A 12,552-nucleotide genomic window follows, 5' to 3' on the forward strand; every position below is an offset into this window, starting at 1 on the left:
CACAACCACACTAGGCCCCAATTACTATTGTTTGTACCCCTAAAAGGCTAGGAGTAGGGGGGAGTATGGAACAGGCAGCACCCTCAAACCTTCAGAAGTATGAGATGAACCCCAACAACTTGGAAAGGTGGATCTCTCTCACACGTACCAACACAGACTATCCCCCAATTTAACTGATCCCCAAAGGTTTTTGATTAAATAGCGGAATAGAAAATATGATCCCAAAAAAGTGTATGTATATCACACGTACACAACCACACTAGGCCCCAATTACTATTGTTTGTACCCCTAAAAGGCTAGGAGTAGGGGGAGTATGGAACAGGCAGCACCCTCAAACCTTCAGAAGTATGAGATGAACCCCAACAACTTGGAAAGGTGGATCTCTCTCACACGTACCAACACAGACTATCCCCCAATTTAACTGATCCCCAAAGGTTTTTGATTAAATAGCGGAATAGAAAATATGATCCCAAAAAAGTGTATGTATATCACACGTACACAACCACACTAGGCCCCAATTACTATTGTTTGTACCCCTAAAAGGCTAGGAGTAGGGGGAGTATGGAACAGGCAGCACCCTCAAACCTTCAGAAGTATGAGATGAACCCCAACAACTTGGAAAGGTGGATCTCTCTCACACGTACCAACACAGACTATCCCCCAATTTAACTGATCCCCAAAGGTTTTTGATTAAATAGCGGAATAGAAAATATGATCCCAAAAAAGTGTATGTATATCACACGTACACAACCACACTAGGCCCCAATTACTATTGTTTGTACCCCTAAAAGGCTAGATGAGGAGTAGGGGGAGTATGGAACAGGCAGCACCCTCAAACCTTCAGAAGTATGAGATTGTGTTCACTGTACCCCACAAAGATTGAGTTCACTGCACCCCACAATGATTGTGTTCACTGCACCCCACAAAGATTGTGTTCACTGCACCTCACAAAGATTGTGTTCACTGTACCCCCCAAAGATTGTGTTCACTGCACCCCACAAAGATTCTGTTCACTGTACCCCACAAAGATTGTGTTCACTGCACCCCAAAAAGATTGTGTTCACTGCACCCCAAAAAGGATGTTGTTCACTGCACCCCAAAAAGGATGTTGTTCACTCCACCCCAAAAAGATTGTGTTCACTGCACCCCACAAAGATTGTGTTCACTGCACCCCAAAAAGATTGTGTTCACTGCACCCCAAAAATGATTTTGTTCACTGCACCCCAAAAAGGATTTTGTTCACTGCACCCCAAAAAGGATGTTGTTCACTCCACCCCAAAAAGATTGTGTTCACTGCACCCCAAAAAGATTGTGTTCACTGCACCCCACAAAGGATTTTGTTCACTGCACCCCAAAAAGATTGTGTTCACTGCACCCCAAAAAGGATGTTGTTCACTGCACCCCAAAAAGGATTTTGTTCACTGCACCCCAAAAAGATTGTGTTCACTGCACCCCACAAAGGATTTTGTTCACTGCACCCCACAAAGATTGTGTTCACTGCACACCAAAAAGGATTGTGTTCACTGCACCCCAAAAAGATTTTGTTCACTGCACCCCAAAAAGATTGTGTTCACTGCAGCCCAAAAAGATTGTGTTCACTGCAGCCCAAAAAGATTGTGTTCACTGCAGCCCAAAAAGATTGTGTTCACTGCAGCCCAAAAAGATTGTGTTCACTGCAGCTCACACACAGAAAAATGGATGTGGATCACTGACACCTGCCTATCTCCAATCCCACACCACACAGCAATATCGATTGTAGTTTGTAGAACACAGTTTCCCTAAAATTCAGCAGACTCTGTCCCTAACAGGATTGAGAAGAGATCGTAGATCAGGATTGAGTGCAGATTCACCCCACCCCCCACACAGCAATATCGATTGTAGTTTGTAGAAGACACTGACCCTATAATTCAGCAGACTCTATCCCTAAAATGCCTACAACTCGCCCTGCCTAAACACTCCGACCTGTCCCTCAATTCTATCCGGACACAAATGGTTTTTTCCTGCCTATCTTTCCCTAATCAGCAGCCAGCACGTTGATGTGTGCTCTGTCCCTGAATCTAAGCAGCATAATGACGCCGCTGCGGCTGCCTCGAACTTATAAAGACTTGGTCACATGCTTCAGACGGCCAATCACAGCTACTGAGACATTTGCAGGCATGGCTGGGATGGCTTAAGGCACACCAGTTAAACGATTGTTGATTGGCTGTTGAAAGCCCGCCATGAAAAGAGCGCCAAAGCATGCAAAACCCGGAAATAAAACGACCGAACACGGATTTTTACCCGAACATACAGTAAAGTGTCCGTGTCCGTGTTCGGGTACAAAAAATCCAATTATTCGGTACGAACACGAATAATACAGTCCGTGTTCGCTCAACACTATTCATGATCCTTAACAATACCTGTTTTTAAAATGCATTTTTAGTTGATTAAATGAAGGCACATTGGCCTTTTACCTCGGCAACATTAATATACTTGGTAATAACCTCCGCTCTTTGCTGTGGGGTTGGCTTGCTCAGAACCATAAGCTGTACCCATTTCGAGATTCCATTGAATAGAGCTATGGAGCGCTCCAAAGTTGGGTTGTCCACTAAAGAGCCATGAATTACGTAACTTTGATAATCTGTAAACTGAAAAAAAAAGAAAATATATGTATTAGTTCAACATATAGGTTTACATAATGACCTATAGCCAAAAGAGTATGATGCCTATTGCTATCCTGAGGAGGTGGTTGTTTTTTCTTTCCAATCATTTTTTACATATTGGATCCACTTTGCTGCGCAGATATGTTGCCTATTTCAAGTTTTCTTGGATCCTCCTAATGTGAAAATTCCTTTTTTATGGCTTTTACTATCCCTCAAAGTTTCCTCTAGTTTAATTCCCTGTGTGTGCTGTCTTACTTTACAGATATGCTCACAAAGCTATTAGGAAGGTGTCATACTTTCACAGCTAGATTTCCTATGTTATGTATTTGCACTTCCAAAATCATCCACAATATCTGCTACACATGTAGATGGCTTTGAAAGGGCTACAGATAAGAGTTCTGGAGGGTACAGCTAAGAACACCTCACTAGAATCTTTGCAAGATACAAAAAGCCGGTGGGTGATTGCACCAACTACTATCCATTAAATACTAAATTTCTTATTTTGGGAGGAGTTATCCCTTAAATGCTGACATTTATCTATCTATAAGTGGCAATAAAGTATTTTGTCAGATGGGCTACTACACTGAAAACCACCAGTAAATTTTACTTGGTAGAACATTGCAATTTTTTCTTGATTATTGCCAATTTTTTTGTTAAAGCGGATCTGCACTGCATCTGAGCACCACATACCAAAATTTCTATCTAATTCATTTTTAATATTAAAAGCAAGCTACTCCCTCCATGCTTTATTTTGTTGAGAAATCACTTCCTAGCATCTCTGGCAATGGCCACCTTGAATAAGGGAAGATGGTTCATGTAGCATTTACTTCCTGGAATCCATCTGCCGTTCGTATGCAAGAGAGTGTGCTTATCTCAGAAAACTCCTTCTCCCTTCCTCCCCTCCTGAAGACACGGTGATGTTTGACATCATTTGTGTCATGCCATGTCCTGGATTTGATCCTAAAACCTAGTGTTCTTTGGACAGTTCCCTATTGTCTGAGCCACTGGGGAACTTCCTTTTCAGTAACACCCTTGTTTTTAATCTGATCTAGTGATCCTATATATCTTCACTTCCCCTTCCTGTCTTCACCCTAGTATAGGTCCTGTTCCCTGGGTGTTGGTGGTAAACATATTGTACTTATGACTACTGACTCTGCTTTTTTCAGATTACGTTTCTTGGACTACTCCTTTGGATTTCGTTTGATTGTTGTTGCAGACTCTGCCTGTTCCCAACCTTGCCTCTTGGACTACTCCTTTGGCTTTTCGTTGATCGTGGTTGCTGGCTTTGCCTATTCCCGACGCCTCTTCCCGGTATATTCCCCGTGGAGTGCTGCCTTAGTTCTCTGACTTCTCTCTCTATTATCCGTGAGTGCTTTCTTGGTGTTCCTTGATATAGCCTGTGTGCACTCTCTATTGTGGTCCCATATTTCTAGCTGTAGGATCTCAAACCGCCCTTCCACCTAAGAAATCTGGGATAAGACGACTACCGGTCAGGAAACCGGAGGGATGGTTAGAGTCTCCTGGCAAACCTGACAATTTGCCTAGGCAAGAAACCAGGAAGTAACTAAAGAAATGTAAAAAAAAAGAGTTTAAAACTAGTAAATTTACTAATGCTAACAGAATAAGAATTAAAAATAATTAATATGAATCGTGGGTAAAAAGGCGCTGGTAATCTTTTATGTTGCTGGATACAATTTTAAAATTTTAAAGGTATCACGTATTTTATAAGATTATTAAATTATGACATGAATGTGTAAAAATACGTGCTATGCATAAATTAGTGCAAAATATAGTAAATAATAAATATCAAAGTGCTTGGTAGTGCATCAACCTAAAATTACAAGTGTGGGTTTTCACTAATATAAATGTCACATAAATATCACATATATAAATTATTTTGTGCAACAAGCAAAAAGGTGCTTATTAGTGCATGCATAAATTACGTACCATAAAATAAATTATAATAAATAATCGTGCTTTCTAATAAAGTGCTCAAAAATATATATATATATATACTGTATATATGGAAAGTGTCTCTAAAATTCCGAACAATTCATGCAATCTGATTGTGCGTCTGTATTCTTGATTCTAAAGTGCTCCAGGTGATGGGGTGTGTCACACGTGGCCTCTTACCAGCTTTCAACAGGTCGTAATGACCCCCAACGCCTGTGATCCCTTTTTCTGGGTGGATCAGACCTCTCCTCGATATCTTTTCGCTTGAATATCCTGCTCCTACATTAGGCGTGTATGGACCATATAGTCCGCATATAAAGATAAAAGATAGCCTCCAATAGTGAAATATTGTATGGTTTATTATAAATACACTATAGGATCACAATTGGTCTCTTGCTATTTGTTGTGCCCTCCTGGCACTGGGTATTGGGAAGATGTTGTCCGAGGATCTGCAGCTTCCTCCTATCTCTCCTTTCCCTGTTTGTTTTGCGGCGGTCGGCATGCGTCCCTGCCACTGCTCGAATGCCTGAGTTTCCTGTTTCCGGGTTTAGCAATGACCACAATGCATTTCGCTAATGTGCGTCATCAGGCGGTCAGGAGGGAGAGATAGGAGGAAGCTGCAGATCCTCGGACAACATCTTCCCAATACCCGAACGATTTTGTACTGCCGAATTGCCCAGTGCCAGGAGGGCACAACAAATAGTAAGAGACCAATTGTGATCCTATAGTGTATTTTTAATAAACCATACAATATTTCACTATTGGAGGCTATCTTTTATCTTTATATGCGGACTATATGGTCCATACACGCCTAATGTAGGAGCAGGATATTCAAGCGAAAAGATATCGAGGAGAGGTCTGATCCACCCAGAAAAAGGGATCACAGGCGTTGGGGGTCATTACGACCTGTTGAAAGCTGGTAAGAGGCCACGTGTGACACACCCAATCACCTGGAGCACTTTAGAATCAAGAATACAGACGCACAATCAGATTGCATGAATTGTTCGGAATTTTAGAGACACTTTCCATATATATATATATTTTTTTTTTTTTTTGAGCACTTTATTAGAAAGCACGATTATTTATTATAATTTATTTTATGGTACGTAATTTATGCATGCACTAATAAGCACCTTTTTGCTTGTTGCTCAAAATAATTTATATATGTGATATTTATGTGACATTTATATTAGTGAAAACCCACACTTGTAATTTTAGGTTGATGCACTACCAAGCACTTTGATAATTATTATTTAATATATTTGGCACTAATTTATGCATAGCACGTATTTTTACACATTCATGTCATAATTTAATAATCTTATAAAATACGTGATACCTTTAAAATTTTAAAATTGTATCCAGCAACATAAAAGATTACCAGCGCCTTTTTACCCACGATTCATATTAATTATTTTTAATTCTTATTCTGTTAGCATTAGTAAATGTACTAGTTTTAAACTCTTTTTTTTTACATTTCTTTAGTTACTTCCTGGTTTCTTGCCTAGGCAAATTGTCAGGTTTGCCAGGAGACTCTAACCATCCCTCCGGTTTCCTGACCGGTAGTCGTCTTATCCCAGATTTCTTAGGTGGAAGGGCGGTTGAGATCCTACAGCTAGAAATATGGGACCACAATAGAGAGTGATACCTTTAAAATTTTTAAATTGTATCTAGCAACATAAAAGATTACCAGCGCCTTTTTACCCACGATTCATATTTATATATTGTTTTTAACAATTAAAGGGGCAGCAGGCTCTATTATATTTTTTTAAAGGGCCAGGCGCCTTCCTCTAATTTTTATTAAAAATAATTAATGTTGATTGGGAGAGTGAAGTTCCACTTTAACTATAAAACAAAATCATGATGCCACTCGTTATCAGCTAATGTCCTACTGTAAAACTCTCTTCTTCCAAATATATGGATATTATAGTAAAACATGTTTTTCTTCACAAAAGGCCTTTATTTCTATGTCTCTAAAATGGCAATTAATGTATGTGCCTGTGCAGACTCTCAAAAGCATACCATATATTATTTTAGCATAAGAAATGTCAGTTAATCTATTGGGGGTGGGGGATAAGTAGGTTCAAACTGCAAATTGTAAATGAACAAGCACAAAAAAAAAAAAAAGATGCATTGTGTGCTAGAAATAGTTGCATTTCCTAATGTAAACAACCCCTGGTATATTTTTGGCTTTTTAATCTATGAATATACATTTATAAGCAAATAAGTTAAGACAGCATGATGCAGCCCACATCAAATAGCATTAAAAAAAATCAAAACTGCTTTGATTATTATAAAACATGCAGCACATGGCTTGGGCTCCCTAAGGCAGATGGAGCCCTGATGAATATTTTCACTGTGCCTAAGGTTGTTGTTCTTTTTGCGATGAGTTAATTAAAATAAGTGCACAGTTTAATGAACAGCACCGCTGCCTTTTAATCTGCAATAAAAGGTATTATTTTGAAAGATTAATTTGTGACTCTCTAAATATAAAAATGATGAGCTTATCAGAAAATTTTGCTTACAGATATTCTTCGGAAAGCTTTATACTCTAGAAATGTTAGGTGTTCTGCCAGCTCCACAGGCTCCAGATGGTCAAACAGAAGGCAAACCTTTCCCTTCTTTGATGTTTTTTTCCTCTGTGTGACTCTTCGCATCCAGTCATAAGATGGGCTGCAAACAAAAGCAACAATGTACGCTGTCACCACAAAATGTAACAATCAATAAACAATTAACAGTGCGCTCAGTGTTTGTGATGCCTCCATGTACAAGCATGGCTCTGTTCTCAACACCTTCCTGTGCTCAGTTCTATATTAAATGAAAAAGAAAAATCCAACAAAATAATTTTATATCTATTTTATGAATGTGATCATGTGCTAATATCTTCTTTTGAAGTGAAAAACCCTTTGGTCTTGGAGTCATGAATTGAGACAAAGGTCTCTCTCTTAGTGACTATTCAGTAAATGGAAATATCTTTTAGCTGCCTGGAGTTTATATAAGTTGACAGTGTCTATTTATAAAACACTGATTGTGTCTCACCAAACATTCCCTGCAGGTGTATCTTCCTGGTGCATGAGTTTTCATTTGCACTGATATACCTGCAGTGAATGTTTTTGCGAATGTCACCGTCACTGTTTTATAAATATGCCTTAGTTCTTTTGGGGCACTATTTATTGCACTTGATATTAAAATTGATTTAAAAGGCAATAGATGGCTGGACTATTTATAGGCCATTTATGAAATTAATTAGTATCTAATTGTTAATCTTTTATATTGTAAGCTCACTTGCGTGGGTCCTCTGGTCCCTCTTGTATAAAATTGTATTGTAACTGTGCTGTCTCCTTGCACAAACCTTTGGCTCTATATAAATCCTGCATCATATCAATATTTTATAATTGTTTTTTAAATATATATATTTATTAGAGTTTTTTTTCTTTATTTGAGTAAAAAGGTGGATTTTTTAGTGCACACACACAATACATTGTCAAAATTGGTCCATTAAATTTCAAAAACTAGACTATGCTGAGTTAATAAGTGTCAGCTATATCCAGCCTCAAAAAAATTGTGAAACAGCAAAAACTGACTATAATCAATACTGTAAGTAGGCAACACAAGAACCATTTTTGGGGACAGTTCACACCAGAATCACTGTCCGTGTTCTTGTATGATTCATGTGCGGTGTGATTTTCAGTCCATTAGTTTGAATAGGTTGAAATCGCACTGCATCACACAAAAAGGAGTGCATGCACTACTTTTCACAAATGCACTGTACCATTCTATCTGGTGCAGGCAAACACATTGTGTTTGTGATTTGCGTTTGGGGTGTTGTTAGCAATATATTGACACCAGGAGCAGATCATGCACCCAGTGTGTTTAGAACGCAGTGTGGGAAACGTACATGGATGTGGGTTTCCTACACCCAGGGGAGGGTTGGCAGCCTTATGCATGGGGGGCAAGTCCAGTCATGTGGCCCATTGAACCATCAAATCAGCTCACCATCCATGCCCACCTGGTTTTATAACCGATATTGATGTTATGAAGCAAGACAAACATGATGCAATGTGGTAACATAATTTAAGGTTAATAGCAACAAAGGAGGTTTAACAAAAATACATGACATCATGCCAGCCGGGGCCTAGGAAGCTCCTGTCGGGCAGAGATAACTCTGCCTGACAGGAAAGTGATTGTGTTAGTATTGTGCCGGCCGGGTTCAGGAGCTTACTCTGCACACTCATACCACTCCACTGCAGCTCTGCAAATATAACATTGTGTAGGGGCGCCTGGCAGCTGTATACAGTGTCTGGCCCCTACATTAATCCAGCCCCGAGTGCAGCCTTTTTATCCGGCGTCAGAGTGGCCCGAGGGGCAATTGTCACCCTGCCCCCTTTCCCAGTCCTCCCCTGCCTACACCTCATTCAGGTGTTAACATGCCCTTGCAGCACATCACTTTAATTTATATGATTCTTCTAAGGTTATTCTTCTGCTTCAGGCATGCAAGCGGATACCTAATGTGTGTTGTACAGCAGGTGTTTACTTATCTATGTCCATCCTAGCAGTGTCTATGTAAGTGCATACAAGCGGGTCCTTTAACCACTTAAGCCCCGGAAGATTTTACCCCCTTCCTGACCAGGGGGTATTTTGCGATTCGGCACTGCGTGACTTTAACGGACAATTGCGCGGTCGTGCGACGCTGTACCTAAACGAATTTGACGTCCTTTTTTTCCCACAAACAGAGCTTTCTTTTGGTGGTATTTGATCACCTGTGCGATTTTTTGATCACGCGCTATAAACAAAAAAAGAGCGTCAATTTTGCAAAAATAACAATATTTTTGACATTTTTTTATATGAAATTCCCCCAAAAAAAAAAGTAAAAATCAAAATTTTTTAAAATTTTCGGCCAATTTGTTTTATGCTACCTATGTTTGGTAAAAAAAATCACAAAAAGCGTATTTTGATTGGTTTGCGCAAAAGTTATCGCGTTTACTAACAAAGGGAAAGATTTTTGTCATTTTTGTTGTTTTTTTTTAACGCGTAATGGCGGCGATCTGCGATTTTTTTGCGGTACTGCGTCATTGGGGCGGACAGATCGGACCCTTGACTGACATTTGTGACACTTTTGGGGTTACCAGTGACATTTCTACAGTAATCAGTGCTATACATATGCACTGTTACTGTAAAAATACACTGGTTGTGAAGGGGTTAACTTTATTTGGAAGGGAGGGGCTGTGTGTATCCCTAGGGGCGTGCTTTCTACTGTGATTGGCTGTGGCTTGAGCTGTAAGGACACTGATCAACGGATCTACATACTAGATCCGTTTTATCAGTGTCTTTACAGCGAGGAGAATGACAGGCAGCTTGTTTACACAAGCTGCCTGACATTCTCCCTCTCCCCCGCCGATCGCCGAGTGACCGGCGGACATTGGGTCCGCTGGTCACACGCGCGGGGGGGTCCGTGACCACGCGGGAGTGGGAGCGCGCCTCCGGGGGCGCGCGCTCGCTCCCAAGACCCTCACAAGCTAGTGACGTAGCCCTACGTCACTTTGCCTGTGAGGGGCTGACTGCCGACGTAGATCGGCGTTAGGCAGTCGGCAAGTGGTTAAGTTAGCTTCACACCTTTGTGTTGAAATAAAATAATGGCACCTCAATCCACATATACAGTATGAACATTATAAAACAGTCTCAATTTCGAGACACCCTGCATCTCTGTAAGTTTCTACTACCTCTCAGATGTTGCTCCCACATTCCCAGCAATATAAAGCTTCTGCAAAGTTTTACTCCACCTCTTCCACACTCCCCTATAGCTGTTTTGCTTGGTGGTGGATAAGCATAAGGGTTGTACAGTAGCGCTTACATATTTTATTTGTTATAATTTAATCATGCATGTTAACTGGCCGCTGGGCTGGGATTCTGAAGTCCTAAACCTGGAAGTGCTCAGAGCTAAGCACTTACAGGTTCATTTAGTACAGCAGAGATCAGTGAAGAGGAGATCACCTGTCTCCCACCCTTCTGCACCCTGAATCTCTTTGCTTTTGCAAAAAAAGAGTTAGATATACTTGGGGACTACAGGGCTTTTTAGCCAGACAGCTGCCAAAAACAGAAAAATGTGTTTCAGAACAGAGAAGAGCACTGCCTAGAAATCTTTAGAACATTTATCCTCAAAAGGGCTAATCACTAAATCACTAAAGCAGTGAACGCAACAAAATTAATGAATTTTTCCTAACACATGATTGGATAATTGAAGTCAGCACAGCTTCACCTTTTTCACTAAATTAAGTTACAAGAAGGCATATGATTTACTATATATATATATATATATATATATATATATATATACATACTTACAGTGGGGATCGAAAGTTTGGGCACCCCAGGTAACAATTTGTATTAATGTGCATAAAGAAGCCAAGGAAAGATGGAAAAATCTCCAAAAGGCATCAAATTACAGATTAGACTTTCTTATGTCAACAAAAGTTAGATTTTATTTCCATCATTTACACTTTCAAAATAACAGAAAACAAAAAATGGCATCTGCAAAAGTTTGGGCACCCTGCAGAGTTAATATCTTGTATTGCCCCCTTTGGCAAGTATCACAGCTTGTAAACACTTTTTGTAGCCAGTCAAGAGTCTTTCAATTCTTGTTTGAGGTATCTTTGCCCATTCTTCCTTTCAAAAGTCTTCTAGTTCTTTGAGATTTCTGGGCTGTCTGTCACGCACTGCTCTTTTAAGGTCTATCCATAGATTTTCAATTATGTTGAGGTCAGGAGATTGTGAAGGCCATGGCAAAACCTTCAGTTTACGCCTCTTGATGTAATCCCCCCGTTGATTTTGAGGTGTGTTTAGGATCATTATCCATTTGCAGAAGCCATCCTCTCTTTACCTTCAGCTTTTTCACAGAAGGCATCAAGTTGCCATCCAAAATTTGCTGACATTTTTTTTAATGCATTTTTCCTTCTACTCGTGAGATGTTCCCTGTGCCACTGGCTGCAATACAACTCCAAAGCATGATTGATCCACCCCCATGCTTAACAGTTGGACAGAGGTTCTTTTCATTAAATTCTGCGCCCCTTCTTCTCCAAACGTACCTTTGCTTATTCTGGCCAAAAAGTTCAATTTCAACCTCATCGGTCCACAGAACTTGTTTCCAAAATGCATCAGGCTTGTCTATATGTTAATTTGTAAAGTTCAAACGCTGATTTTTGTGGTGAGGACGTAGAAGAGGTTTTCTTCTGAGGACTCTTCCATGAAGACCATATTTGTAAAAGTATCTATCTCTTTATAGTGGAATAGTGTACCACAACTCCAGTGTCTGCCAGATTTTTCTGGAGGGATTATGCAGTCAAACGTGGGTTTTGAATTGTTTTTCTCACAATCCTGCAAGCTGTTCTGTCTAATATTTTTCTTGGTCTTCCAGATCTTGCTTTAATTTCCACTGTTCCTGATGACTGCCATTTCTTAATTACATTCTGAACAGAGGATATTGACATCTGAAAATGCTTTGCTATCTTCTATCTTCTCCAGCTTTGTGAGCGTCAACTATTTTCAGTTTCAGTTTTCTAGACAACTGCTTAGAAGATCCCATGGTGCTGATTGTTGGGGCAAGGTCAGATGAGTCTGGGCATTTAAAACCTTTGAGATTGACGTCACCTGGTCTTCCCAGATTATGATTGAGAACAATCCATGACACTGGCAGGTCTCAGCCTTGCAAAGGGGGCAGTGCATGCTATAAATTCTGCAGGGTGCCCAAACTTTTGCAGATGCCATTTTTTAGTTTTCTGAAAGTGTAAATGATGGAAACAAAATTTGTTGACATATTATAAGAATGTCTAATCTGTAATTTGATGCCTTTTGGAGATTTTTCCATCTTTCCTTGGCTTCTTTATGCACATTAATACAATTTTTTACCTGGGGTGCCCAAACTTTCGATCCCCACTGTATATATATATATTTATTTAAAACC

General features: G+C 39.9%; 1 protein-coding gene across 5 annotated transcripts in view; it reads right to left on the bottom strand.

Moving 5' to 3' along the window:
* RASGRP3 (RAS guanyl releasing protein 3) overlaps positions 1 to 12,552 on the bottom strand; it is a 304,603-nt gene that overhangs the window by 92,654 nt on the left and 199,397 nt on the right. For all 5 annotated transcript variants that reach the window (XM_082249448.1, XM_082249451.1, XM_082249449.1 and 2 more), the window contains 2 exons: positions 7,121 to 7,268; positions 2,454 to 2,627 (listed from right to left, as the gene is read on the bottom strand). In XM_082249448.1, coding sequence (XP_082105574.1) covers positions 2,454 to 2,627; positions 7,121 to 7,268 — 322 coding nt within the window. The remainder of the gene's footprint in view (positions 1 to 2,453; positions 2,628 to 7,120; positions 7,269 to 12,552) is intronic.

Source organism: Pelophylax lessonae (genome assembly GCF_965119305.1).
Source record: "Pelophylax lessonae genome assembly, chromosome: 3".
Taxonomy (NCBI): domain Eukaryota; kingdom Metazoa; phylum Chordata; class Amphibia; order Anura; family Ranidae; genus Pelophylax; species Pelophylax lessonae.